The sequence below is a fragment of the Thamnophis elegans genome, chromosome 2 (assembly GCF_009769535.1).
Source record: "Thamnophis elegans isolate rThaEle1 chromosome 2, rThaEle1.pri, whole genome shotgun sequence".
In the NCBI taxonomy this organism is placed as follows: domain Eukaryota; kingdom Metazoa; phylum Chordata; class Lepidosauria; order Squamata; family Colubridae; genus Thamnophis; species Thamnophis elegans.
This window is the reverse complement of record NC_045542.1, coordinates 152,367,775-152,395,176: the sequence shown is the minus strand read 5'-3', so window position 1 is coordinate 152,395,176 and position 27,402 is coordinate 152,367,775. Positions and strand designations below refer to the sequence as shown.

Here is a 27,402-nt window from a genome sequence, read left to right as displayed (position 1 = left end):
AGGTAAGTAAGGGCGGAAGTACCTTCAAGCAGTTCTCTAAAACATCAGCGATGGTTTGTCCATGACCATACTTGGTGTCCGGCGTTTAAGAGTCCGACTAGGAAACCAGAACTGGAAGCACAAAGCAGGCGGGTTGGGGAGGGAAGAAAAGCAGTAGCGAGGTAATGTTGTAACCCTAAATTTCCGTCCTCCAGATGTATTGAAGTGCAGTCTCCACCCTTCCCAGCAAGCGAACATATTGTGAGATGAAAGGAATGGGAATTAGAAACTTCCTGTGGGTCTGAATCACTTTCTTAATTTTATATAGGCTACTATTGCCGGGCTGCAAAAGGAGATGAGTAGCAAACAAGAGCAAATTGGTAAGGGGGGAAAAAAATCTTCACACTGCTGCCATCTATTGGTTACCCAGGTTTTTTTTTAACCCAAATATAGTAGTCCTAAAGAGATGGGTTTGGGATTACCTCAGTATATCTGTTTATAAATATCTGCCAAAAGGAAATGTGAAAATTAGGAGTAGTATTGTAGGAAGTTAAAACCCACCTCTCTTCTAGAGAAATGAAATATCCTGGGAAATATTGAAAAGGCAGAATATTATATCTCCCTGGATCAGAAATGGAGAAACGTGTTTAGGCAGGAAGCAAACTCACTCTTAATAGCTCCCACCTTTGACAATGGACCATTAAAAGACCTGAACCAGTCTATTCTACATAACAAATACCTCCCCCTTTTCAGATCCAGGGTGATGGGATAAAGGCATGATAGTATTAGCCCTTTTACCCATCTCAACACAGGGCACCTGGGAAGAAGCAATGCTCAACCAAACTTGGATTCAAAACACAGCCTACAGAGTTGCCCCTGCGTGGCCCCATGGGAGTCTGACAACCAATCAGAATACAAGCTCAAGATCAAAAGTCAGAGAGGACATAAAACCTGGAACTTTCAGCATCTCTGTCTCTTTTTCTTCTTCACCCAACATCTGAAAGCATGTGGCCCCCCTTTTCTGTTCAAGAGCTGAAGCCATGTGATCCTATCCACCATTAAACCATCTTTCCAAGCAGCCTCCATGTTTCCAGTGTCTTTCCCCCCACTTGGAACTGAACCTAAAAAGGACATTTCTTCCATCAGTATAAAATGGGAATTCATGCTGAAGACGCCTTCCCAGCCATTGTTGTTTGAAATAGCAGATTCTTTGTTGTGTGTGTGTGTGGTTCAAGCAGACAAAAAAAACAAATCAATGTACTATTTCCTTTTGAATAGGCAGGATTGTATAGAACACAGAAAAGGACTAAGAAACAATAAACCCCAAAAAACTACATGCCTGAAAGAAGAAAGGGAGGAGAAAGAGAATAGAAAATATAATTAAAAGTGTTCTACATCAACACAATTCACTGCATCTCTATTTTTCTATCCTTTCAAATAGCTTTAGAATGGGATGTTCTTTCCTTCCTGGCAACCAAGAACATGTTGACTATTTTCTACATTTACATGTCTTGAATGTTCTCATTCTTCCATTTACTCTATTTTTTTTACATTTATATTAATTAGCAGAGATATATTCCATTGTCCCTATCATCTCAATTTACCTTGGTATTTGAAATAATTTTCAGATTCATGGTTTTTATTTTATACAATCTGAAATATACAGAACTTAAAAATTCTTATCAAACAGTGTAAAAACATTTGGATGTCTATAGCAGTGGTCACCAACTGGTGGTCTGTGAGAAAATTTTGGTGGTCCGCAGAAAAATTATTTGCATTTTTTACATTGCACTAAATCAGAGGTCCTCAAACTATACCCCCTGCGGTGGAACCGTGCAATGAACATTTGTGTTGCTGCAGAGTGTCTCTCCTTTTGGGTTTTTTTTTGTGCGGGTCGGAGGGGGGCAGAAATTCTGACTTGGGGTCTGCTTCAGCCTCCTGGTGTGGGGCTTTGGGCAAAAGGCTGGAGGGAAGCGCTGCTGGTGGCAAAGAGCCGGAGGGCCTTGTTCCAGTGAGATTGCATCATGGCCTGGAACTGGCTGACCATCTCAGCCCAGTGAGCCTCCAGGCGTCAGTACCCGGCCTTGCATTCCCCCATGTTTTCCCTCTGCTTGGAAAGCCTATGCTTGTAATCCTCAGTGAGGTGCTTCTGCTGAGCCTCCCTCTCGGTCAGATCCAATTTTAACTGAGCCAGCTATTTTGCTAACTCTTTCTCATGGTGGCTGCTTAGCTCTTAACAACTGCTTCCTATTGGGGTCCTAAGGCGGGTGAGGAGTGGCTGGCAGGAGGGTGCTGTGTAAGAGGCCAGGGAGGCGCCCCTCGACCAACTTGAGTGACATCAAGTTGCCCACACCCACCCAGTCACATGTCCACCTTGCCACGCCCCCCCACACCCATTAGGCAGATCATATTAGTGGTCAGTGGGATTTAAAATTATGAATTTAGTGATCCCTGAGGTCCAAAAGGTAGGGGACCCCAGATCTATAGGATGCCTTTATCAAAAGATACTGTATATGTTACCTACTCTTCCAGTTCTAAGTGGCTTATAACCTATCAGTTCCAGGGTAATTAATACATTTCCAAGTAGCTGAAGTAACATGCAGTGGGGTCAATCCACTTCTTCCCACTGTACATTATTTTCTTCCTCAATTCCACAAAATAGTTCAGATTGTAAAGTTTATTGTTTATTCATTTTTAAGGCATGTAAAGCATACATTAAACTGTATAAAGTCAAAAAACCAGTAATTTCTGCTTTCCTCCTATGGATTTCTTCCCTGTTTCATTTTCTTCTCTGCTACATATTAGTTCAGTGCTTTTCAACCTTGGCAACTTTTAAGATGTATGGACTTCAGCTCCCAGAATTCCCCAGACAGCATGAAAATGCTGGGAGTTAGAAGTCCACACACTTCAAAGTTGCCACAGTTGAGAAAGGCTTGAATTAGACTGAAAAGACAACAAGGACTCAGTGGCTGGTCACACCACGTGTTCAATAACAAAGTGGCCAAGACTGTTACAGTACCCAGAGCCAATGTATATATAGTCAATAAATCCATGATGGTGAGCCACAGGTAGCACGCAGAGCCCTCACTGCAGGTACGAGAGTGGTCGCCCCAGCTCAGCTCCACTGCGCGTGCGTGCATGACTCTCACCGGCCATACGATTTTTGGATCTCTGCCGTGCATGCGTTGGGCACATGTGCGGGGGAGCAGGGGGGTTCACATGCACCGCCACCCCATGGCACATTTTGATGCTAGGAGGGTGCAGGGAGGCCTGCTAGGCCCAAAATGGGGCGCGAGGTGTATGTGGAGCCCCCTGGCCCATTTTTGCTCCCAGGAGGCTGCAGGGAGGCCTGCTAGGCCCAAAATGGGGTGTGGGGTGTGTGTGGAGCTCCCCCCCGGCCCATTTTTGCTTTCAGGAGGCTGCATGGAGGCCTGCTAGGCCCCAAATGGGGCGTGTGGTGTGTGTGGAGCCCCCCGGCCCATTTTTGCTCCCAGGAGACTGCATGGAGGCCTGCTAGGCCCAAAACAGGGCAGGGAGTGTTGTTCATGCATGTACGGGGGTGAGCAGGGGTGTCGCACACGCATGTGCAGGGGTGCGTGTTGCGGTGCCATGTGCGCATCACATTATTGGTGCAGGCGCACACATGCACGCTTTTAGCAGGCAACGACAAAAAGGTTAGCCATCACTGCAGTAAACCATGATTTAAGACAGGCTTTATTATGATGCACAACTCATAGCTGGATATGCCCTTCTCAGGATCACCAACTGTCCCAAAACGGTTCAAAGATCAAAGTTCATGTAAGTCCGGAGGTCGCGTTCCCAAGCTGCGGCCTTGGCCTCTCTGCGGCAGGCCTCCCGTTTCCCCACCGTTGTTGCTCGTTCCTTTCTGGATTGTCGTTTCCCAGGTTCCTCTATAGCACAAGGGTCGTGAGGTCTGAAATGGGTAACCTTGGGTTTGAGGTTACTGCAGAAGCCGAGGCCCTTCTGATCCCTCTTGAGGACAGTCTTAATAGGGAACTTGCGACCAGCCCCGTCTGGCCCCAATCCTGTCTCTTTATCCCAGCCACCTTTGACCATCAGTTGGAAGCCCACGTTACTCTCAGGGATGCAGTAGCGGGTGGAAGGCAGTGGGTCACGTCGGTTGAAAAGGTGGGCGGTGGAACGCTCATGGAGGGCCACAGTGTCCTCGCTATAGTGTGCCCGACACACTTCGCAGTATTTTCTCTCGGCTGGTAAACTGCAGAAAGAAGGGAAAGGATTTGAAACAAGGCAAGCCACTTTTGCACATACTGTAACTTGAGTCACACCAAAAGATGGTCATGGGAGATGGGAGCCCGGCTGCAGTTTTTTATTCTTGAGAAAAGTTCCCCTCTTTTCTGAAATTCTATCTATGAATAGCATTAGACCAGGGGTGTCAAACAAACGATTTCATTGAGAGTCTCACCAGGGCTGGGGTTGACCTTGGAGGGACAGGGGGCATGGCTGTGGTGGGCAGGGCCGGCTCGATGTCACTCATGTCGGGGGCGCCTGTGGAGGCCCAGGTGGGCTAAAGGGATCCACTGTCTCCAGCGGAGGAAGGCGAGACCAGGGAGAACACCAAACCCTTCTCCTCTAGAAGAGCCTCGCTATCCCTCAGCCCTAGGCAGCGGAGGGCAAGCAAGTTTGTTTTGCTAACACTCTGCCAGAGAAAATGGAGCTCTGGAAGGGCGCTACTGTTTTCAGCTGCGACGGCCTCCTGCAGCACTCTGCCAACGAAAACAACTGCCACCAGATTGTAGATCAGCATCTAGTCAGCCTGAGCTGGGCTGAGGCACTGCGGGCTGGTTTTTTGCTGTTTCCAGGGAGGCTCTGCAGGCCAGATTTAAGCACCCCGCGGGCCGTATCAAGCCCCAGGCCTTGAGTTTGACACCCCTTAATTAGACCATGGCAATTTTTTTTTTCAAATTAACCTTGCTTAGCCCAGACTTGGTATCATCCCAGGTCTTTATTGGCAATAATTACGCTGCACAGCAAGATTTCCACTTCAGAATAAATTCCAGGAGATGAATTCAATGTTACCTATTTGTATCTAGCCAAACACTGCCCCAAATTCAATAATAAAAATGTAATTAATCTTCAGTGATATAAAAGATGCAGCTGATGCTTAAAGGAAGGGCCACGTTGTCTTCTATCTGCTGGCACCCTGGAAGAACTACTTATAATTTGGAATGTTCAGTGATGGGCCTTCATGGCCTAGTAGCCTGAATTAGTTTAAAATAGCATTTATTTAAATGTATTGGCCACCCAGCTCCAGAGGACTCTGGGCAGCATACAAAATCAAAATACAAAAGTAAAAAAGCAAGAAACATTAAATCAACAAGCACTATGAAGCAGTACATGTCTATCGCTAAGTGCTATTGCTATCACAGCATATTAAGGCCTGAAGAGAAGAAAAACTGTTCATGGCATAAAATGGATTTAATGATCTTTGCTTTGCTATACCTGCACCCATTAGTGCAATAACTATAAATCAATATTAGGGTAAACCAGGGATGTAAAACTTGATTTCATTGAGGGCCGCATCAGGGTTGTGTTTGACTTTGGGGGGCTGGAGTGGGCGTGGCTGGGGTGGGTATGGCCAGCTTGATGTCACTCATGTCAGGGGCGCCTGTGGAGGCTTGAGCACTCTTCCAGTGAAAACGGGCTCCGCGCTCCATTTTGGCTGCAAAGGCCTCCCGCAACCCTCTGCCAGCAAAAATGGAGCTCGGGAGGGCAGCACAGAGCCCTCCCGCGCTCCATTTTCACTGGCAGAGGCACTGGGCCAGTCCTTCACTGTTTCCAAGGCAGCCCCGTGGGCCAGAGCTAAGTACCCTGTTAGCTGGATTCGGCCCCCAGGCCTTGAGTTTGATAACCGCGAGGTCAACTTTTTAAACTTTTGACAATTTTGGATTTGATTTTGGCCTACCTCAGTGGTCAAAATGTTGCATAGCAACATTCAGAAGCAAAGGCACTCGAGGGCATTTCCTCCTTCAGGAAAATTGGATGAACACTGAAACAGGAGAACTCACCTGGGGGATTCATTCTTCACTTGAGGCCTTTTGCTCTCCCGAAGGATGCTGACCACCTCTTCGTGTCCAGCATCTTCAGCCAGATCCATAGCATCCCGGCCTTGTGACTCACAAACTCCCTCCCAAGCAGCCTCATGTCTCAAAAGATAACGTACCGCTTCCTCTCGTCCAGCATAGGCTGCACACATGATGGCTGTCCAGTCAAATCCATCTTTATAATTCACATCACACCCTTCCTTCTCCACAAGCTTTTGGAGAGACTTCAGGTTGCCGTCTTGAGCGGCTTTCAAGAGCTGATTCCCTTTGCGGGTGTCGGTTTGTTCTGGGCAGCTCGGGGTGCAAGGAGACACCTGCGCTGGCCGACGGAGGACACGAGCTACCCTTGGTTTCCTCTGTAACACTCTTTTGGAGCTACTTGTAAGTGCCAGGCTCTCGTAAAAGTTACGCACGGCTTCACCAGATAAAGTCTCCCCTTCCTGGTTGGTGATGCAAGAACTTCTCTTTTTTTTCTGAATGTGTCCATCTCGCCAAGATCCGATTCTTCCGGGCACGAGTGAAGGCGATCAGTTGTTCACCGTGGTTCATGTTGAAGCAGAATGGCTCTGGCTGCAAAGCTGCAACCCTACAAACGGTTGGAAGAGAAAAACAAGATACTTACATTAAAAAAAAACACCAATTATTTACCACAGAAAACCGTGCACTGCCTTTACATTTCGTAGCACTGCACAATGTGGCATCAAGCCCACAAACCTCCTGAAGATCGGTGCTTTTTTCCTCTCATTAAAAGTAATAAATCTAGCTATTGTGGTTATCTGGATTTAGTGAGAATTCAAACCGAACATTTCTACAGGGTACCTCATAGGCATAGCTATACCAGGCGTGTCATTAAGGGCCACATCAGGGTCCAGGGAGGGGGGGGGGGCTGTGGTGGGTGTGGTCAAGATGGATGTGGTCAGCATGACATCACTTGTGTCAGAGGTGCCTGTGGTGGCCCGAGGGTTCTACCAGCAAAAACAGGCTCCCGAACTCCGTTTTCAGCTGCGATGGCCTCCTGCAACCCTCTCTCAGCGAAAACTGAGATCGGGACAGCTCTGCACAGCCCTCACGAGCTCTGTTTTCGCTGGCAGAGGCACCATGGGCCAGTCCTTTACTATTTCCAGGGCGGCCCCGCATGCCAGATCTAAGCAACTCCCGGGCCAGATCCAGCCCCCAGCCTTGCGTTTGACACCCCTGGTCTATACTGATCAATTTCAACAATTATGCAAGAAATAGATGCTATCCAGAAAAGCGAGCGAATTCCCCAGCCAGCGAATTCTGGGAGTTGAAGTCCAGACATCTTCAAGTTGCCAAGGTTGAGAAACACTGCTCTAGAGGACTGAAGTAAAGAAAACTCAGAAAACGAAATAACCTAGTCTGTTATTTTGCCATCCCTAACATTGTTTTTGTTTTTATTGACATGTTTTTTCCACTTTTAGAGCACGAGAGTCAATATTATTAACATTAATAATATCAAGATGGAGTCAATAATATTCAATAATCATCATATCTGTCCGAACTGCACCATTTTGTTGAAAGATACCCTAACGTAGGGAGAACAGATCTTGGCAATTTTTAAGATTTGTGTACTTTAATTCCCAGAATTCCCCAGCAGCATGGCTGATTGGGGAATTCTGGGAGTTGAAGTCCATAGATCTTAAAATTGCCAAGATTTGACCTCCCTGCCCTAGAGCATGTTTCTCAACCTTAGTAACTTTAACACACGTGGACCAGCTCTCAGAATTCCTCAGACATATCTTAAAAGTTGTCAACAAGAAACCCAGGCCTAGAGAAAAAAATAATTGCAAACTCCCTTCAATAGTAAAAGAACGATGGATATTTTCTATACCATAAAATATCAGCCCTTTTAGTATAGTATAGTATAATCTTTATTGTCATTGTACTTAAATACAACGAAATTGGTTTTCTTGCACAGCAAGAACTAAGTGTTAGCCATAGTTACGAAAAGTGGAAACAGATTCCGCAGGTTAATCTAACAAAGTTTATTGGAGGGGGGGGGAAAAACCCTGTCTCTTTAACCCTGAAGTTTACCGTCGCGTGTCACTTTAACTGTGTATCTCTAAGGTTCCTCTTAAGACATCAGAGCAACACGCGATTCCTGAAGGATTGTTTCCCCCCAAACGGAAGTGCCCGTTCGGTTGCCTAGCAACGCGCGAAAACGCTACGTAGGCGCGGCGGATGCTCCAACTTTACACGCAAGCTCGACTTATCCTCCAGCACTTTTTTGAAACGGGGTGGGTGAATTAAAAGCACAGAGTAGCACAAAGTGTACGGATGTAAAAAAGGGAGCCTTCCACACTACTGAGGAAAGGGTTTGAAATAGCGGAGGTAAGGGATGCTTGGGAGCCGTTGACGTGAGGCATGCGCAGTCACGCGTGCTCTCCATGCGCATGCTCACTTTGGCCCGCAAAGGGTCCTGCTTTTTCCCGCCTTTTCCTGCCAGACCTCTGAAGGTTTTTCCTAATTCGCACCTTTAGGCCCAATTCGCCAATACTATGTCATTTTTCAAGCATAGCCTTTTTAAATGGATATTTTAAGAAAGCAATTGCTCTCAAAAGTCGACACTGTGCCACCTTTCACTTGTAAGAAAATAAGATTTCCAAAAGTTTTAAAGCTTGTTTACTGGCTGCATTTCCTCAGTTAACAGATTTTATGGAAGAAAAAAAAGGAAAAACCAGAAAAAGGAATAAATCTGATAAAGATTCCTGAGGATTAAAAAAAAGTTTATGTTTATAGCTTTGGTTTACAAAGGAAAATTCAAGAGCAAAAGCCCAAAATGTAAATAAAATGACATCTTTCTAAAATAAAGCGCTGTTCTATATAACAATAATAAAAGACATATGACCACTGTAACCAGAAGCCACAATTGGTTATTAACATTTTGAATCTATTTTTTAAAAAAAGTCCTGTCAAAAGTTAAAATCCAGAACAGTGTTACAATTTTTAATTTCCTAATTTTTCAGGATGAGGAATCCAAGCAACTTTCAATGTAAGCAATCTAAAAGTACACTATAGGTATCTTGCGTATCTAGAATCCATCTCAGAGGGCAGTTGGTTAAAAAAAAAATACCCCAAGCAATCCAAACATTACTTATATGTGATGATTATACTTTACTGAACATGTTGATGATGGATGTTTTCCTCATTTTCCCATTAAACAGGCATGGCTAATTAATACAGAAAACATGACAGCCATTTTGAGAAGTACTACTGCAGACAGGATGAGCCGGCGAAGCAGCACCAGCATCCGTGATGGTAACTTATTGGGAAAGGGAGGTCAGCATTGAAGTCAGGGAAGTTGGGTTTGCTTCTTTCTTATATGTCTATGGAGGTTCTCAGGTCATGGTTGTCCCAAAGGTGCTTTTTCAAAAGGCAACTGGACTTTCTAGTTTTTCTTTGAAGATGTTTCACTTCTCATCCAAGAAGCTTCTTCACCTCTGACTGGATGGTGGGGAAGCTGAAGAAGCTTCTTGAATGAGAAGTTAAACATCTTCAAAGAAAAACCAGAAAGTCCAGTTGCCTCTTGAAAAATAAGCAGCTTTTGGACTTCCTTCTTATGTAGTCTTCGAATTAAAACTGGGATAACTCTGATTTTTGCTATCCCTCTTAGCTACTATATTCTTTTATAATAATGGTTTGTGAATTCAATGAAGGAGAATATTTGTAGCTCAAGGTTAAAATGAGGGGTCCTTGGTGCGCTCTGAGTTTGTTTTCTTACAGACATTTCATTACCCAAACTAGGTAATATCATCAGTGTTAATAAGGAGAGCAGTTTGCGGTCAGCTTATATTATATTGTAGAATATAAACCTCATAGCAAACTGCACTCCTTACTAGCACTGATGATGTTTCCCAGTTTGGGTAATGAAATGTCAGCCAAAGAAAAAAAAAACCCAAGCAAGCTCAGGTTTGTGATTTGCACAATTTGCACTGTAGAGAGGGAGTTCTGGATTTAATTCAAGCTCCCATAATTAAAGGACTGTTCATTCTTTGTATGGATCACTTCTGTTTTGGTCCAGATAGATACAATGTTGATGATAGAATCATGGTTAAAAAGGAATGTGCAAAGAAATGGAAATCAGCCACAAGTGGAGCCAGCTAAAATAGTGTTAATCTTTCAAAAGCTAACTATTTTGAAAACAGCATACTCTGGCTTGCATCTCTATCTCATTGCACTTTTCCTGTCACATTTTTAGAATTAGGCAATACAGGTAGTTCTCGACTTACAACAGTTTGTTTATTAACTGTTCAAAGTTACAACGCCACTAAAAAAATGTGACTTAGGACCATTTCTCACACTTAACACTGTTGCAGTGTCCAGGAGTTGTGTGATCCCCTTTTGTGACCTTCTGACAAAGTCAGTGGGGAAGCCAGATTCACTTAACAACCATCACTAAGTTAACAACTGCAGTGATCCATTTAACAACTGTGACAAGAAAGGGCATAAAATGATGCAGATCTCATTTAACTGTCTCATTCAGCAACAGAAACTTTGGACTCAATTGTGGTCGTAAGTCAAGAACTCCCTGTATCCCATATTCACTGCTATTTACTGCTTTCACTCGATATAACACCGAAGTATGACCATGTGCTTTCTTTTTTGGTCCTATATGTAATTTGGTGGGTTAGTGGGAGCAGTGTCCAATTGTATTTAGCTACCAGTGGGTACCCATCATCCACAAATCCTGCTATACTGTATCATAGTGAGGTGAGGCTGGGAGAGCTGAGTGAAGGATGCCTAAGGAGCCTAAGGCAGAATATGAGCTCCCAGCAAGATTACCAGAAGTGTCAAGGTGATCCCTGCTGACCAGTTAAAGCAGCCAGGCACTTATATTCAAGAGAAGGGATATAAGAAGATCCTGGAGGCAATTTACTGACAACTAAACTGACCAACAACCAATATCTGGACATCACCACATGGAGCACAGGTAGTCCTCGACCTACCATCGTTCTTTTAGTGACTGAAGTTGCAACAGCACTGAAAAAAGTGACTTATGACCGTTTTCCACACTTATGACCATTACATCATCCCCATGGTCACATGATCAAAATTCAGATGCTTGGCAACTGGGTTATATTTATGACAGCTGCATTGTCCCTGGGTTATGTCATGTGATCCCCTTTTGCGACTTTCCAGCAAGCAAAGTCAAAGGGGAAGCCAGATTCACTGAACAACCGTGTGACTAGCTTAGCAACTGCAGCGATTCCCTTAATTGTGTCAGGAAAAGTTGTAAAACAAGACAATGTCAGGATTCAGTTATAGCAACAAAGCCGGCTAAGGGATCACCATGAAACAAGCCATAAATTGCTCATGTACCAAGTACCAAGGTAAGCTAAAGCAGCAGCAGAAGAAAGCCAACCAGTTTCCATGATCATTTCCAAGAAGAACATCAGGAATCACACTGAGGTCCCAAACCTCAATGACAGGGAACTAGAGGAACCGCGGAATGAAATCAAAGAAGTTGAGGAGCAATGGGAAAAGAGAGAGACTGCCAAAGATCAAGAATTAGGGAAAGGAACCCAAAACAAGGACAACTGCCAGCAATGACAATGAAGACACTGAAATGATACATCGCTAGCTCTTCATTCAGTTCACATCCGTGTGCATCAGCGCGAACTGGGACCGGAGAGAGAACAGCTGGCACGGAAGGGAAACGATAGTAAAGCCCCTAAAATTCTGGGTTGCCCTCCCGCCCTCCTATTTGTAAAAGGGTTGAAAAACTACAGTAGAATAAATTATACTTTCGAACCGATGTCCAATTCGAATCGCTTCCTTGCTCACGAGTGATAACCCGATTTATGATCTAAACCACCCCTTCCTTCCTTCCCCATGTTAATCCGATTATGATTCCCAAAAAGGTTATGACACACTTACCTCCCCAAGCGAGTTTCGATCAAACATTCGTGTTGTTTTTCTGCAAGTTCGGGTGCTCATTCAAAGCACAGCATCATATTTGGTGAATGTAGCTCGTTGATGTTACCATGCAAACTCCCCCCTCCCCTCTACAATCACCGAAAGGTTTATCGGGAAGAGTCCTTCGCTTACAAATGGGTTCTGGGCAAAACAGCTGCGATTGAAAGGAAGTTAGGACTAACTACCCATCACCAGCAGCGTTCATTTCCTTCTCCGTTGCACTGTGGGACTAGTAGTTCCCCGTTTCCTGTTTGTCCAGTCTCCTTATGCCGAAGTACTGCAATCCCGTGATGCCGTTTCATCGGCGAATGTAGCGCGTGCGCTGTTGAAGCTGAGAAGAGGCCTTACTGGTCCAAAGCTTGTTTGCACCCCGCGTCCCTCTCCTTGAGGCAGTCGTGCCTTTTGGGGTGAGTTATTGGGCTGTAGATTTAGGGAAAATCATAGTGGGGGAGGCATGGCCAGATAATGTAATGGAGTTCTCCAGTTAATATTCAGGGAAGAGCGGAGGTGGAGAGTGGGTGGCAGCGAAGATGTGTGCCGGGCGCTAAAAAAATAAAAACCGAAAAAAGGAAGGAAGAGAGTCGATTGCATGTTTCTTGCAAAATGGTGCGGTAACGGGAAGATATTACCACTCTGAAAAAAAGCAGTGGTAAGTCGGAAGTGGGTTTCTATTTGCAAAGAAGAAACAGCTTATGGGATTCTTATGTAGCCTTGGTTCCCATGCACAGATGCAAGACGGTAGTTTATCGGCCAGCGTAAAGCAAGGGTTGGGGAACATGAGCTGAAAAATCCTATGTCTGTAGATTGTTTTGTGTAGGAAGATTTCCCCACAAAGAATTTGTGAGTGATCGCCGTTAATACTGAGGATGCTTCTGTTCCTCTCTTTCTCTTAGAGGACGGGAAGATGAGTAGCTCTGAGGAGGTATCTTGGATTTCCTGGTTTTGTGGCTTGCGTGGCAATGAGTTCTTCTGTGAGGTGAGTTGGGAAGTATTGTCCACTAAATGTGTATGTGGACAATGCTGCAAATTAGCATTGTCCAGTTTTTTAGAAAAATATTTGAACAACATATTGAGAGAGATGATAGAGGGTTTTAAATAAATAGGAGCTGCAGCCAATTTCAGATGTGTGTTAACTTGGGTCTTAATATACCTTGAGGAAGTAACGTACAGACACTTGAGAAGTCAAGATCAATTGATCCTGGTTTCTATTTGTTTTCAGGTGGATGAAGACTACATCCAAGACAAGTTCAATTTAACCGGCCTCAATGAACAAGTTCCCCACTATCGCCAGGCTTTGGATATGATCCTTGATTTGGAACCAGGTGGGAAACGATCTGAATCTGTTTGTATCATGGATTACTTGACATTACAGGGACTGAGGGGCCCTTGGTGCTCTCTGAGCTTGCTTGTTTTCTGGTAGAATGTTCATTACCTTTAACAAAGTAACATCATCAGTGCTAGTAAGGGGTGCTGTTTGTTGTTAGTTTATATTCTGGTATGACAGGGACTTTTGATTAGTGGATTGTAACCTCTTGACCCTGCTATGCCTCCCTCCTTGATGTTGATACACATGCTTAGCAACATGCACTTGACATATACATGCAATAGCCATTACTCAAGACACTTTGATGAACCTAATCAGGGCTCATTGGATATGCCACTGGAAACTCTTCATACGTATGTAATCAGGATCAGAAATATGATGAATTGTCACAGGTTGACAATATGGGAAGTTTTTGATAACCACGGTAGAAAATATTGGGATTCATAATCTTCAGACATCCCTTTTCTTTCCAATTTTTCAAAATAGGTGGTACTTGATTTACAACCACAATTGAGCCCAAAAGTTCCATTGATAAGGAAGGCACTTAAATGAGTTGTGCCCCTTTTACAGTCTTTTTGCCGTAGATGTTAAATGAATCATTGTGGTTAAGTTGTTAAGTGAATCAGTGCAGTCATTAAGCAGATCTGGCTTCCCCCATTGACTTTTCTAGTTTGAAGCTGGCTGGGAAGGTTACAAATAGTAATTACCTGACCCCAGAACATTGCAACTGTCCTAAATATATGCCAGTTGCCAGTCACCCAAATTTTGATCACATGACCATGGGAATGCTACAATGGTCTGTGTGTGAAAACTGGTCATAAATCACTTTTTCCAGTGCTGTTATAATTTTGAACATCACTAAATGAATCTTTGTAAGTTGAGTATTACATGTAGAACATTTGGAATTGAATCTTGTTTCACTATCTGTCACCAGAATCACTCTCTGAAAACAAAACAGAATGGGTCCAAATTTGATGTATAAGCGTCCGGGGCAAAAAGCCAATAAAAGGAGATTGAACTTGAAAATGAGTTGGATTTAAGGTTTTAGAGGAAAATATTCCTCCAATTTTGGAAGATGCAGTTGGTCAGCAGCATGGAATGCTCTTGACTGCTTCCTTCTAGGGTTCCCATCTTTTCTTCCTCCCAGTCACATGACTGACAGCAGAGCATTTGTAGCCTGGGCCCCATGTTACAGCGGACATGTACAGATGCACTATGCGGAGAAAGCAGAAAACTATGGCAATAGCTGGCAAAGGCTTTGGAAAGAATTCCAGAAACCATGCTTTGCGTTCTTTTTTCTGTTTCATGTCATAAGAATAGAAGCAACAGGTTAAACAATATGCTATTACTAACCACCATTGTTCAACTGTCTTCATAAATATTAATTCTCTGAGGGCCCGGTAATCTAAAATGAATCCTGATTCAGTCCACAAAAGCAGGATTTAAAAATTATTTTCCAGTTTTCTATTAAAATTCTGCAGGGCACTCAGTTTTCTATTAAAATTCTGCAGGGCACTCAAAATATAAAATATTGTCTCTTGTTTTCTTTTCTGTTTTATTTTGTGCCTTCAAGTAAGTCTTGATTCCTGGCAACTATATGGACAATTTCTTGCAGTTTTCTTGGCAATGTTTCTGGTATTGGTTTGCCATTGCCTTCTTTCTAGGGCTAAGAGAAAGGGCCTGACCCTAAGTCATCAAACCATTTTTATACTTAAGGCAACGTTAGAACTCAGTTTCTAGCCTGGTGCCTTTAACTAGTGCAACAGCTCACTCTCTCATTGATCTTAATGTGTATAAAAATAAACGCTAAGAATAACAGCAAGAATGTAAAAGGAGTAGGAGAAATACACACTTAAAAGTTTGTTGATTTGAAACATCTGAGAAATGACATAGGAACCTACCATGTTTGAGAAATAGATAACACGGATTTATCTGACCTTAATTTGTTAAAGTAAACCAAACAAAATATTTTGCCAATTGTATTACATTGTGAGTTACAATTACAATTTAGTGTGGCAGGAATAGAGTAAAAGACAACAATGGTTAAGAAAATACTAAGTAAATGCATAACAGTAGAAGTGAGTTAACAATGTAGAATCAATATATAATAATGCTTCAGTAGGAAAGTACAACTTTCTCCCTCTTTGTCAATGTCACAGTGCATTGCAGCAGAGCACTTTCTTCCCTTTCTCTTGCAGATGAAGAGCTGGAGGATAATCCTAACCAGAGTGACTTGATCGAACAGGCAGCTGAAATGCTCTATGGACTTATTCATGCCCGCTATATCCTCACAAACCGTGGTATTGCCCAGATGGTAATTATCCATGCTATTTGGCAAGCGGGTACTCTATAAAATCTTTCTTTATGTTCCTGGACAGATTCCCAATCAGAGATTATAAAACTTAAAAAAGAGTAAAATTTTAATGTATACTGCAGATGCATCTTGATCAGCAGTCCCCAACCTTTCTGGCTTTGTAGACTGGCAGCGGGAGTGGGAGAGAGGAGATGGTTCTGCATGAGTGGTGGGTGAATGCGTTTTTATGCAGCTTCATTTGCACAAGCGATTGCACACACGCCCATCGCTTGCACTAATGGAGATTTGAACATACACGCATGTTCATCTGCTACTTCCGGGGGTTGGGGACCCCCTGATCTAGATGATTGAGTTAATTGCCAAGTGCAGCTTCCTTAAAGATTTGCCTTAAAGATTTCTCTGCCCTGAGCCAGCAAATCAGTTCCTTTTCAATTTATGGAGTGATTGTATTTTCTATACTTTTTCTCCTTCTCTATTTCTAGCTTGAGAAATACCAACAGGGAGACTTTGGATACTGTCCACGAGTTTATTGTGAGAATCAGCCTATGCTGCCCATTGGTGAGTATGTTATATTATGGAAGAAGTGAATTGGAGCTAATGTAAGGGATCTATTTTATAGGAGGAGATGAAGAAAAAAAAACTGGGCTACAGAATCAGGGTGAAATAATGGGCAGATGCAATCATAGAATGCTTTCAGTTCAGGCTCTTTTAGAACTAAATTCTTGAATCGTCCATTTTGGAAACGTGCAAACTGTAAGATCTGGGGACTGTGGAGGGGACTGTGGATGGAAGTCAGGTTGCGGTAAGTCTGTTCCAGAAGCCAATCAAGTAACTTCTTTAAACTAATTTAATTTCTGAATTTGATCTTACTGTGCTTTGTCTTCACTGCTAGGTTTATCTGATATCCCAGGGGAAGCTATGGTCAAACTGTACTGCCCCAAATGTATGGATGTCTATACTCCCAAATCTTCCCGCCATCATCACACAGATGGTGCCTATTTTGGAACTGGTTTTCCTCACATGTTGTTCATGGTGCATCCTGAATATCGGCCGAAGCGACCAGCCAATCAGTTTGTGCCCAGGTAAGGCCTCATCAAATGTGTAGCAGAATATACTGAATATATTCTGCTACATCTCTAATGTTATTGCTGTCCCCCCAAGAAAGAAATGAAGGAAAGAGAGAGAGAGAGAGAGAGAGAAAGAAAGAAAGAAAGAAAGAAAGAAAACGAAAGAAAGGAGTTGCACTAGAGACTTGTCAGACAAAGTAGACACCTCTATGCTGCTGAAAAAAAAGACTTGAACACAGGTCTGGTTTTTGTGTTGTCAGTGCTTACTTGCAACTGATCTTGGACCTCGTAAATTCTCATTTCAACATTAGCCAGAGCCTGGGATGTTAGTGATATGGTTGTTTTCAGGGACTCGGTGAATGTTGAAACATAGCAATGTTAAGCAATACTGTTATAAGTGCTGGCAGTGCTGCTTCCCAGTATTTTGCTCAAGAAGTGGTGCAGTTCAAATCATTGTTAAATGTGATGAAATAATAGAATAGCAGTGAAAGTGTTAATAGGACACTTTCCTATAAAAGTGACAGGTGGGCCAGAAGCTAAAAGAATAGACAGACACAGAGTATAAGAGAAGTAGTTGACAATGTGATTGAGTTAAAAGAGAGGAAGGAAATGGAAAGAAGCAGTACATATAAAACAAAGGCAGATACTGGTAGTTCATATGACAATTTAAACAACTATTTTGTAAATAACAATGGAAATATATATGTAATACAGAAGAGTATGCTTTTGTTAGATCAAATTTTAATTGTTTATAAACAACTCATTCTCTGAATAAATGAGGCATGATAACATAATAATTCTCTTCCTATTCCAAATCCAGTTTGAGATACTATGCTGCCAGAAAAAGAGAAGAATCTTATCATTATGGGGCCATATTTTAAAGTATATATTTTTTCCTCAAAATAAACCAGCAAAATCAGTACATCTGAGTTGAGATGTATAATAAGACTTTATGCAGAGAAAATATTTTCTTCTAAACCATACTGTGGAAACCCTGATTTTACTGTGCTTTTTGTATCCTTGGGAAGTTAAGTAAACTTAAGCCAAAGTTACTTTCCTGAGGCTTGTAGGTATAACATTGGGCCAATTCCCACTTGTATCAAATTTCCCATTTAAAAAAAAAATCCATGATTCCTTATTTGAACCAAAGTATTCATACTGAAATCTGACAAAGTCTATAATTTAACTCAAAATATATGTTGGTTATTTGGGCCAGACTTTTACATCTTCCTTTCTTCCCCATCCCACTTTATTTTAATTCCTTTATTTCTTTCAGACTTTATGGATTCAAGATCCATCCTATGGCTTATCAGCTGCAGCTTCAGGCCGCCAGCAATTTCAAGAGCCCAGTCAAAACTATCCGTTGATCTTCTGTATCCAGGTGCCCAGGATCCTTCCCTGAAAACTTCCTTTAACTCCATTCAGGGCTGCTCATACTTTGATTTTTGGTGAAGTCCCCTATGGACTGTTTGTCACTTTCGGCCTGATTTTTAGTCTCATTTCTGGTGCGTGGTTAAAATGAATAATAAAACAATTTCTGTTAATTCCCAGAAACACAGACTGTGACAGATACATTCGGTAGCCAACTTGAATGTCATAATTTTGTGGGGGCTTTTTTTTTTGTTTTTTAAAATAAAAAAAATTAAAATGTAAAAGGTGAGAATTAAGGTCCTTTTTTTGTCCAAGAGAAAGGACTACATTTTGGCAAGGAATGCTATAGAATAAAGTAAAGAATTAAAAAGGAAAAATACATACGATTATACCAGAAAAATAAACCTGAAAGCGCTGAATTATTTTGGCAGAATCCCAGATTCTTAATTGTAAATGTAATATAACGTACCACTCATGCATTTTTATTTCACAATAATTGTCCACGTGAGTATGTTTATAAAGAGTGAAAGAAGATGAACTATTTGCGTAAGTAGAGTTTTAAATAAATAATTAATTAATTTTGATTGAGTTAGAATTATATTCAAATAACTTCATTGTAGTCATTAATCAGCAGAAAGGAACGTGACTCACGCTGCGTTCGAGACCCAAGTGCTGCTGTGTGGCAGGGTTATTCGCTCCAGTTCCTTGACAGGAATATGAAAGGAACACCCCACCCCCATCAGCTAATCCTTTCAACCCAGGAACACCCCACCCCCATCAGCTAATCCTTTCAACCCAGAAACGCACCTTGAACAATGCCTCTGATAGAAGGACCAGAAGAAAGACTTATATGAAATTCAACTTGGAAGGAAAAGATCAAAGCAACAAGAAATTCTGTGTGCTGGACACTCTGTGTGAATTGCCATGAGGGAAGAGCGAATTAGAAATATTTAGTGAGATAATATTTCTAGCACAGAGCATCATCATTTATATTCCCAAGCTCTTTGATTTATGAGCTGTTGATACATTAAAGAGAAGTTGGATTTCCTGTCAAATTACTAACAGTTTAATTGTATAACCCTCTAAGATACTATTCCTCACTAACCTCTACTAGCTTTAGACTAGCTCTTCATACTTTGCACAATAGGAAATTCAGTGGCCTACAATGCTTTTGCTTTATTCATGTTCGGGAGTGGTACTGTTGCTATCACGTCTCCTATTGTTGCTGACTCTGCTTTCCAGTCACTTTGCCCAATTCATTCACCGTGACTCTGGGTGGCTTAGAGAAGTAAAACCTCAAACTCAAAAACCAACAAACTCCCATCTCTCCAGTGACAGCCTTTTGTAGAAAGTAAGGTATGTGTTTTAGCCAAGTGACTTCTACCAGGTGTTAAGCCGTTAGATCTTTCCTTCACCCCTCCAAATCCATAGAACTTTTGGTAATTTCTTCCCCTTTTTCTCTTCCCTGGCTTCTCTCATGATTTCCCAAAGTGAAGGATATTGCCATGTACTGTAGGATGATTTCAGGTTATCTTTAATTCTTGCAAACAAAGTTTATTCAAAGTACATAGCAGGCTCAAGTACCTGGTTTTGTGGGGTGGGGTGTTCTGCTATCGGAGGTGCAGCTTTGCTTGGAGTTTTCTCATTTGTAGGCTTGAGATTTGTCATTGGCCTGGAGTGGTGCTGAGTAGCATCTTTGGCTTGCTTCTTGAAGGTTGTCTTTTCCATCGAGGTGAGCATTGCTACTTGACCTGGGGGTGCTGATAGACATACTCTGAAGTGCGTTGCAGGGGATCTTGAGGTTCGGCTTCTGGCCCAAGCATGTTGCTGCCTTCACTGCACTCGTGGTCAGAATATGCAGCTCTTTCTAATGTGTTGACTTCGCCTGTGGCAGCTGTTACTTCTTTCTCTGTGGCCAGCCTCTCTCAGTCTGCTTCTAACACAGCTTTCTGCATTTCCAGGGTTGCCTCTAATTGCTCTCTCTCTTTCATTTCCGTTTCCCGTTCAGCAAAGGCTGCTCGTGCTTTTGCTGCTTCAGTCTTTGCTCCGGCAATGGCAAGTGCATTACTTGCTGAGGACTGCTTAGAAGAACTAGAGATTAGATTTTGTATGAAGAGGCCCGAGTCTGTGACATAGTATCTCCTGGAAGTGCTTGACTGTCTAGAGCCATGATTGTGAACCTATAGCACGCATGCCCAAAGTGGTACACGAAGCATGTCACCCGGCACGCGCGGCCTTGCCTTTTTGTTTTCTGGGTTTCTGGAACACATGCATACATGACTATCAGCTGTTCTTTGCACGCGTGGCAGTGCCAAAAACCAGTGCACACATGCATGCCAGCCAGCTGATTGTTGGGTATGCATGTGCACCAGAACCCAGAGGTTTGGCTTCCACGATGCTTCCATGTGACCTTTTTGGCATTTGGTGCCAAAAAGGTTCGTTATCCCTGGTCTAGAGGCTGCTGTATTGCCATGTGCAGGTAGCTGCTTTGCCAGAGTAGCAGGTCTCAGTATACTCGTGATCCTAGATCCCACTTGCTGGGTAGCTGCTGTTTCACTATTCTCTCCTCATTACACGTTACTCTGCGTGCAGCTAAACCTACCTGTACCTCCAATAAAATGGACCGCGTGTGTCGATCTGGATGCTTTGTTAAAGGAACGGGAGGGTGAAACTAGGGGAAAATAGGAATACATATAATAAGACCCAAATACAAGATAGGCAATATTGAGTTGCTGCTGAACATAACAATTAACAAATACAGGGAATCTAAATCTTAACAGTGATGCTGTGTGTGTGTGTGTGTGTGTGTGCGTGTTGGGGGGATGTGGGTTTGTCCTTGGATGAACATGTGCCACAGAGTAGCAGAGATTCTTCCTGGTGCTTGTGCCTCCTCCAAATGCTAAAAGAAAACGGAGTCTGCCTTCCCAGTGTGCACTTGTTTTGAGAGTGTGGGCTAATGGGTAAAAGAGGTTGTTGGTTCAGCTTCAAAACAATAGATTGTTATTTGCCTCTTGGGCCACTAGATGGGGCTAAAGAGCAACAACAACACACACACACACACACACACACCACTCACTCACTCACTCACTCACTCACTCTATGCTGGGGCATGACAGATCCAGTGTAAAAATGGTTGTGAGGATGCTTTCAGCTACTGGTGTCAATTCTTTCTCGTCACCTAATTGAATGATTACCCCTTAGATTTCAAATAGAAGGCATGTGGGAGATTAGATGGATAAAGGTATGGAGGGAAGATGGATATGATGGGTAGATAGACAGACATAATTTTCAGCAACAGAGTATCAGCAACAGCATCTTCATGTCCAATTTTAGTGAACTGAAACTGTGTGAAAAGGAAGGTGCCTGGAGTGACTACAACTCCCGGCATTCCCCGGGATTAGGTTTAAGAGCCTTGTCGTTTTCAACAGAAGCTAATGGGAGAGGGAATACAAATATCAGCAACCTGGTCCATTTCTCTTAGGGTTCGTCGCGGATTGTACAATTTCATTGTGCTTCAGTTATTCGGACGCTCAGAGGTGGAGAAACCACGTAGACTGAGGAAACCCATAAAGAGAATGGGGCAACGTGGACCCAAGATTTCCCCGTTGGCAGCAGGAAAGCGCCCTCCACAGCATTTGGATCTGACTGAAGCTTAAAAGCCTTTCAGACTGGTGTATGTGACAATAACACAGTTGGAAGGGACCTTGGAGGTCATCTATTCCAACCCCTGCTCACACAGGAGACCTGTATTAGAGATTCGAACCACCAAACTGCTGACCTTTCTGATCAACAAGCTCAGTGTCTTCACTGAGCCACCCCTCCTGCTTGAGCAGTGGGGTGGACTAGAAGACCTCCAAAGTTTCTTCCAGTTCTTCTATTCAGCTTTCAGGCAATGGTAGATGGAGCGCTGAAGAAAATATGTTTCTTGAGGCTTTTATTTAAATCACCTCTCTAAGCTGTTGGCCTTGAAAGTTGCGTGGTCAGCACTAAATATCGGATTAGCGAAGCAATGCAGAGGGAGGGCAGGGCCATCTTAACAGCATTATGGGGCCCAGGCAAAGCAGCGTACTGGAGCCCCTACAACAACTACTCTCAGGAATAAAAATGTAAATGGTCAGTAAAATTAAACATGTATCTAATGAAACACTTCCAACAAAACCGATGTTGAAACATTAAAAACATACTGTGGAGCAACAACTAATCCACATGATAAACATTTGAACAATACATAAGGCTTGAAAAACACAATAATACTCAGTAAGCCATCCAGTGCTTACTGGATGTCCTGATCTTCCCCCGATATTGCTGGCTGCCGCTTGAGAACGCCGCGGCTCAGCTGTTACAAGACTCTGCGGCCGAGCTGCTAGGGGAGTTCTGATCCTCCCCCGATTATTGCTGGCTGCCGCGACCACTGTTGTCTGTTGGCTCGCTGGCCCGCTGGCTGTGAGATCGCCGCGGCTTAGCGGCTTGGAAGACCGTACGGCCCAGCTGCTTTTGGGGGGAGCCTGACTTAACTACGATTACCGCCCCGACTACCATAACCATCATTATGTCGTTGTTGGCCTGATAACTCTCTGGTTTGCTGAGGCCCCTTTGAGAATGCCGGGGGCCAGCTGCTGAATGGGGCACCCCCCCCTCCTTCCACCTTGGACGAAGCTTTTTTTTTCAATCTTGGGCTTAGACTACTAAGTGGGCTGGTACGATTGGTACGACTCTTGTTGTGAACTGACTTCTGTATATTGGGCCTTTGACCATCATGATTGGCCTTCCGGCTCTCGCTGCTGCTGCTGATATTTAGATCTACTCTGCCTCCACGCTGTAACCAAAAGAAGAGAACTGGTGAGGGAGGAAACTGCTCGAGGGGACGGAATTGAAGGAGAGTGTGATTGGTGATTACAACATCTTCCCCCTGTCTTTTTCCATCAGAGACAGATACTCTTTCCCCACCCTAGGACTTAACCTGGAAATAACATCAAGGGGATGGCTGGAATTGAACTTAACCATCAGACTTTCTCCACTATGGTTAGCCCCTTGACTCCCCCTGTTACAGCTGCTGCACAGATCCACCTTGTCCCCCATCCTCCCCTCCCTTGGACGATATTGGTCTCCTTAGCGGTGCTCCCATTAAGGTGCTATCCTCCTCAGGAGAGGTGGAAGGCACCTTTGGACTATTACGAACTGCGCAACTTTTTCCTATATTTCTTTTAATCGGTATGTTGAGTGCATGGGATTGTTTGAGATGATATGAATGATCTCACTTTTTATTATTATATAGTTGTATTTGTGTTTTTAACTTTTTTAGTGAGGACTGTCTGTGTGAGAGTTTGGGTATGACTGATTCGGAGGACCTGGCGGGGTATGTGGGGGCCATCGGGGTGGTTGGGGGGGGCTATATCCACGGGAGAGGGTCGGAGCATTGCGGTCATAACAGGGAGAGGCAGATATGGCGGGGACTTTAGGGCAGGCCATCATCGGGGAAGGAGGGCTCGCTGTGTTATAGAGATCCCTCCTTCCGGCCCTGGGAGTCCCACTCCAAGGTCAGATGGCGCGGGTGTTCAGGACCCTGGTCTCAGGCTGCTGTCGCTAAATGCCAGGTCTGTTGTTCATAAGGCCCCCCTCATCCGGGACTTGATAACAGATGAGGGCGCAGACCTGGCATGTATTACTGAGACATGGCTGGGCCCTGAGGGAGGAGTCCCCCTCGTTGAGATGTGCCCAGCCGGATTTCAGGTGCTACACCAGCCAAGAGCCCAGGGAAGGGGTGGCGGTGTGGCTATTGTAGTCCGGGAGTCTTTAGTACCTCGTAGGATCCCTGCTCCGGAGCTTGTCGGGTGTGAGTCCCTGCTAGTGAAGCTGGACCTCAAGGGTCAAGTGGGTTTGCTGCTTACGTACCTGCCTCCCAACTACGTTGCAGCAGCCCTCCCCTCGCTCCTCGAGTCAGTAGCCGAGCTAGCGGTTGAGTTCCCTAGACTTATAGTCCTGGGGGACTTTAACTTGCCTTCGCTCGGTGAACACTCTGATGGAGCGCAGGAGTTCATGGCTTCCATGACAGCCATGGGCTTGACTCAAGTAATTCGAGGCCCAACTCACTCAGTGGGTCACACGCTTGACCTCGTATTCCTCTCGGAGCAGTGGAGTTACGATCTTGGTCTGAGGGGTATTGAGATCATACCCCTGTCGTGGTCAGACCACTACCTACTGAGGCTAGACTTCCGGAGGCCAAACCCCCACCGTAGGGAGGAGGAACCGACCAGCTGGTTCCGCCCCAAGCGACTGATGGATCCTGTTAGGTTCCAGACGGAGCTTGGGGTTATTCCTGATACCCTCGCCCACAGTTCGGCGGAGACCCTCGTCGCTGCCTGGCACTCGGCAGCTTCGGAGTCTCTAGACCGGATTGCGCCGCTACGGCCCCTCCGGGTCAGCGGCCCCCGGAGGCCTCCTTGGTTCACTGAGGAACTCCGGGAGGTAAAGCGCCGGAGGAGACGCCTAGAGCACTCGTGGAGGTCCGATAGGTCCGAGTCGAAACGGGCACTTTTAACAGCATGCACCAAGGAGTATATTCGGACTTTAAGAACAACAAAAAGAACATACATTGCCTCCTTGGTAGCGTCCGCCGAGTCCCGCCCAGCCGCCCTGTTTAGGATAACCCGCTCCCTCCTAAATAGGAGGGAGACGGGGGACTCCTTACAGGGTAAGGCTGAGGAGTATGTCCAGTTCTTGGCGGACAAAGTTGCCCGGTTTCGAGCGGACCTGGACTCCACCCCAGTAGATCCAGCCGAGACACAAGGAGAAAACTTGGCAAACCATCTCTGGGTTGAGTTTCAGGAAGTTGCCTCTGGGGATGTGGACAAGGCTATGCGAGCTGTGAGTGCCTCCACCTGCATACTGGACCCGTGTCCCTCCTGGCTGGTTGCCAACAGCAGTGAGGTGACACGAGGCTGGATCCAGGCGGTTGTTACCGCTTCTCTTCGGGAGGGGTACTTTCCCACCGCGCTCAAGACAGCGGTGGTAAGACCCCTCCTGAAGAAGCCGTCTCTGGATCCAGCTGTTCTTAATAACTATCGTCCAGTCTCCAACCTCCCCTTTGTAGGGAAGGTTGTTGAGAAGGTGGTGGCTCTCCAGCTTCAGCGTACCTTGGAGGAAGCTAACTATCTTGACCCCTTCCAGTCTAGCTTCAGACCCGGTTACAGCACAGAAACCGCTTTGGTCGCATTGACTGATGATCTCTGGAGAGCTAGGGATGGAGGCCATGCTTCCATCCTAGTTCTCCTGGACCTCTCAGCGGCTTTCGATACCATCGACCATGGTATCCTTCTGCGACGACTGCGGGAGATAGGGGTGGGCGGCACTGTCTTGCAGTGGTTCTCCTCCTATCTCTCGGACAGGTCGCAGTCGGTGTTAGTGGGGGGGCAGAGATCGTCCCTGAGGCCCCTAACCTATGGGGTGCCGCAGGGGTCGGTCCTATCCCCCCTACTATTTAACATTTACATGAAACCGCTGGGCGAGATCATCCGAAGGCACGGGATAAAATACCACCAATATGCGGACGATACACAGTTGTATCTGTCCGCCCCGTGCCAACTCAATGAAGCGGTGGACGTGATGAACCGGGGACTGGAAGCCGTTAAAGACTGGATGAGAGCAAACAAGCTGATACTCAACCCAGACAAGACCGAGTGGCTGTTGTGTTTCCCTCCCAAAATTTGACCAACATACCATCACTCAGGCTGGGGGGGCAAAATTTATACCCCTCAGAAAGGGCCCCGCAACTTGGGAGTCCTCCTGGATTCACAGCTAACTTTTGACCACCATCTCTCAGCTGTGACCAGGGGGGCATTTGCCCAGGTTCGCCTGGTGCGCCAGTTGCGGCCCTACCTGAATCGGGAGGCCTTCACAACAGTCACTCGAGCCCTTGTGATCTCTAGGCTGGAATACTGTAATGTGCTCTACATGGGGCTGCCCTTGAAGAGCATCCGAAGACTTCAGCTAGTCCAGAATGCGGCCGCGCGAGTGATCGTGGGCGCACCACGGTTCGCCCACATAACACCGATCCTCCGTGAGCTGCACTGGCTACCTGTTGGTCTCCGGGTGCACTTCAAGGTCTTACTCACCACCTATAAAGCGCTCCATGGTAGTGGATCTGGCTATTTGAGAGACCGCCTTCTGCCAATTACCTCCCTGCGTCCCATCAGATCGCATAGAGTTGGCCTCCTCCGTATCCCATCCGCCAGTCAGTGCCGACTGGCGACTACTCGGAGGAGAGCCTTCTCTGTTGCGGCTCCGACACTATGGAACAATCTCCCCGTGGAGATTCGTACCCTCACCACCGTCCAGGCCTTCCGCACAGCCCTCAAGAACTGGCTAGCCCGTCAGGCCTGGGGATAATCTTATTTTCGCCCCTCCCGAATGCTGAGTGAATGTTGAGTTTTACTGTCTAATTTACTTTGTGCACATCTCTTTTTGGTATTGTCCTACACTCCCCTTCCCTTTTTTGATTGTAAGCCGCCCTGAGTCCCCTCAGGGAAAAGGGCGGCCTATAAATAAACAAATCAAATCAAAATCAAATCAAATCAGTTACTGTATCTATAGGATATCTTGTGCATTGAAGGGTTAACATACAGAGATTAGTATGGGACCCCTATGCTCATGGTGGGGCCTGCAAGCAAATGCCCATCAGGCCCATGCGTTAAGACAGTCTTGGGGGGGGGGGAGTTGAGTAGGAAGAAGGGGCTGTGATGGAAGAGCAGCATTATGCAAAGGGAGAGGGGGGGAGTTTCCCTAAGTGGGATTGGATACATTCTTTGTAGCGCGGATTAAATGATCAATCTCTTAATAAATTGTGCTAGCAGGAGGCAAGAGGCACTTGAACAGCACTTGAAACGCTGAGGAGAAATTCCCAAACGTGTGCCCAGGATTCCTGATTTAAACCAACACATGTCCGCTGATCCCCAAATCCTCCTAATCATTCTGAACCAAGTTTTGGTTTCCATGGACTTTGTCTTTTGTCCATAACGGTATTATGCAAAACCTCATTTGTGTGTGTGTAGTGGACAAAACCCTCCACTCTGCCTTGCCCAATGTATATTTCTGTGACATTTCCTTTGGGCAATGATAGTGAAATATGGCTCCTAGGTACATGCTTCAGTATGCTACACCTCAATTAAGCAAATGAGATCATAATTTAATTCACGATTTAGTAGAAAAGTTTCAATTTAAGAGGTCTTCTCTTTAGACTGAGGAAGGAACCTGCCAATCAAGAAAATGTTGATTGGTTTAGGAAAAGTTATCTGTCCAGTTGCATCATGAAAAATTAGACATCCCATAATATGT

At 44.8% G+C, this 27,402-nt stretch overlaps 2 protein-coding genes across 2 annotated transcripts; one reads left to right on the top strand and one right to left on the bottom strand.

Moving 5' to 3' along the window:
* Nucleotides 1-3,675: 3,675 nt before the first annotated feature.
* On the bottom strand, nucleotides 3,676-12,176 carry GPANK1 (G-patch domain and ankyrin repeats 1). Its single transcript, XM_032210296.1, is given in 4 exon segments — nucleotides 3,676-4,216; nucleotides 6,027-6,563; nucleotides 6,565-6,648; nucleotides 11,958-12,176. Coding segments are annotated over 3 exon segments (1,041 nt in total). The 5' UTR covers nucleotides 6,612-6,648; nucleotides 11,958-12,176; the 3' UTR covers nucleotides 3,676-3,759.
* An 86-nt stretch (nucleotides 12,177-12,262) lies between these two features.
* On the top strand, nucleotides 12,263-18,494 carry CSNK2B (casein kinase 2 beta). Its single transcript, XM_032210297.1, has 7 exons — nucleotides 12,263-12,403; nucleotides 12,890-12,972; nucleotides 13,216-13,318; nucleotides 15,519-15,634; nucleotides 16,117-16,192; nucleotides 16,527-16,716; nucleotides 17,978-18,494. The coding sequence occupies exons 2-7, from the start codon at nucleotides 12,901-12,903 to the stop codon at nucleotides 18,066-18,068; spliced, it is 648 nt and encodes a 215-aa protein (XP_032066188.1). The 5' UTR covers nucleotides 12,263-12,403; nucleotides 12,890-12,900; the 3' UTR covers nucleotides 18,069-18,494.
* The last annotated feature ends 8,908 nt before the right edge of the window (nucleotides 18,495-27,402 follow it).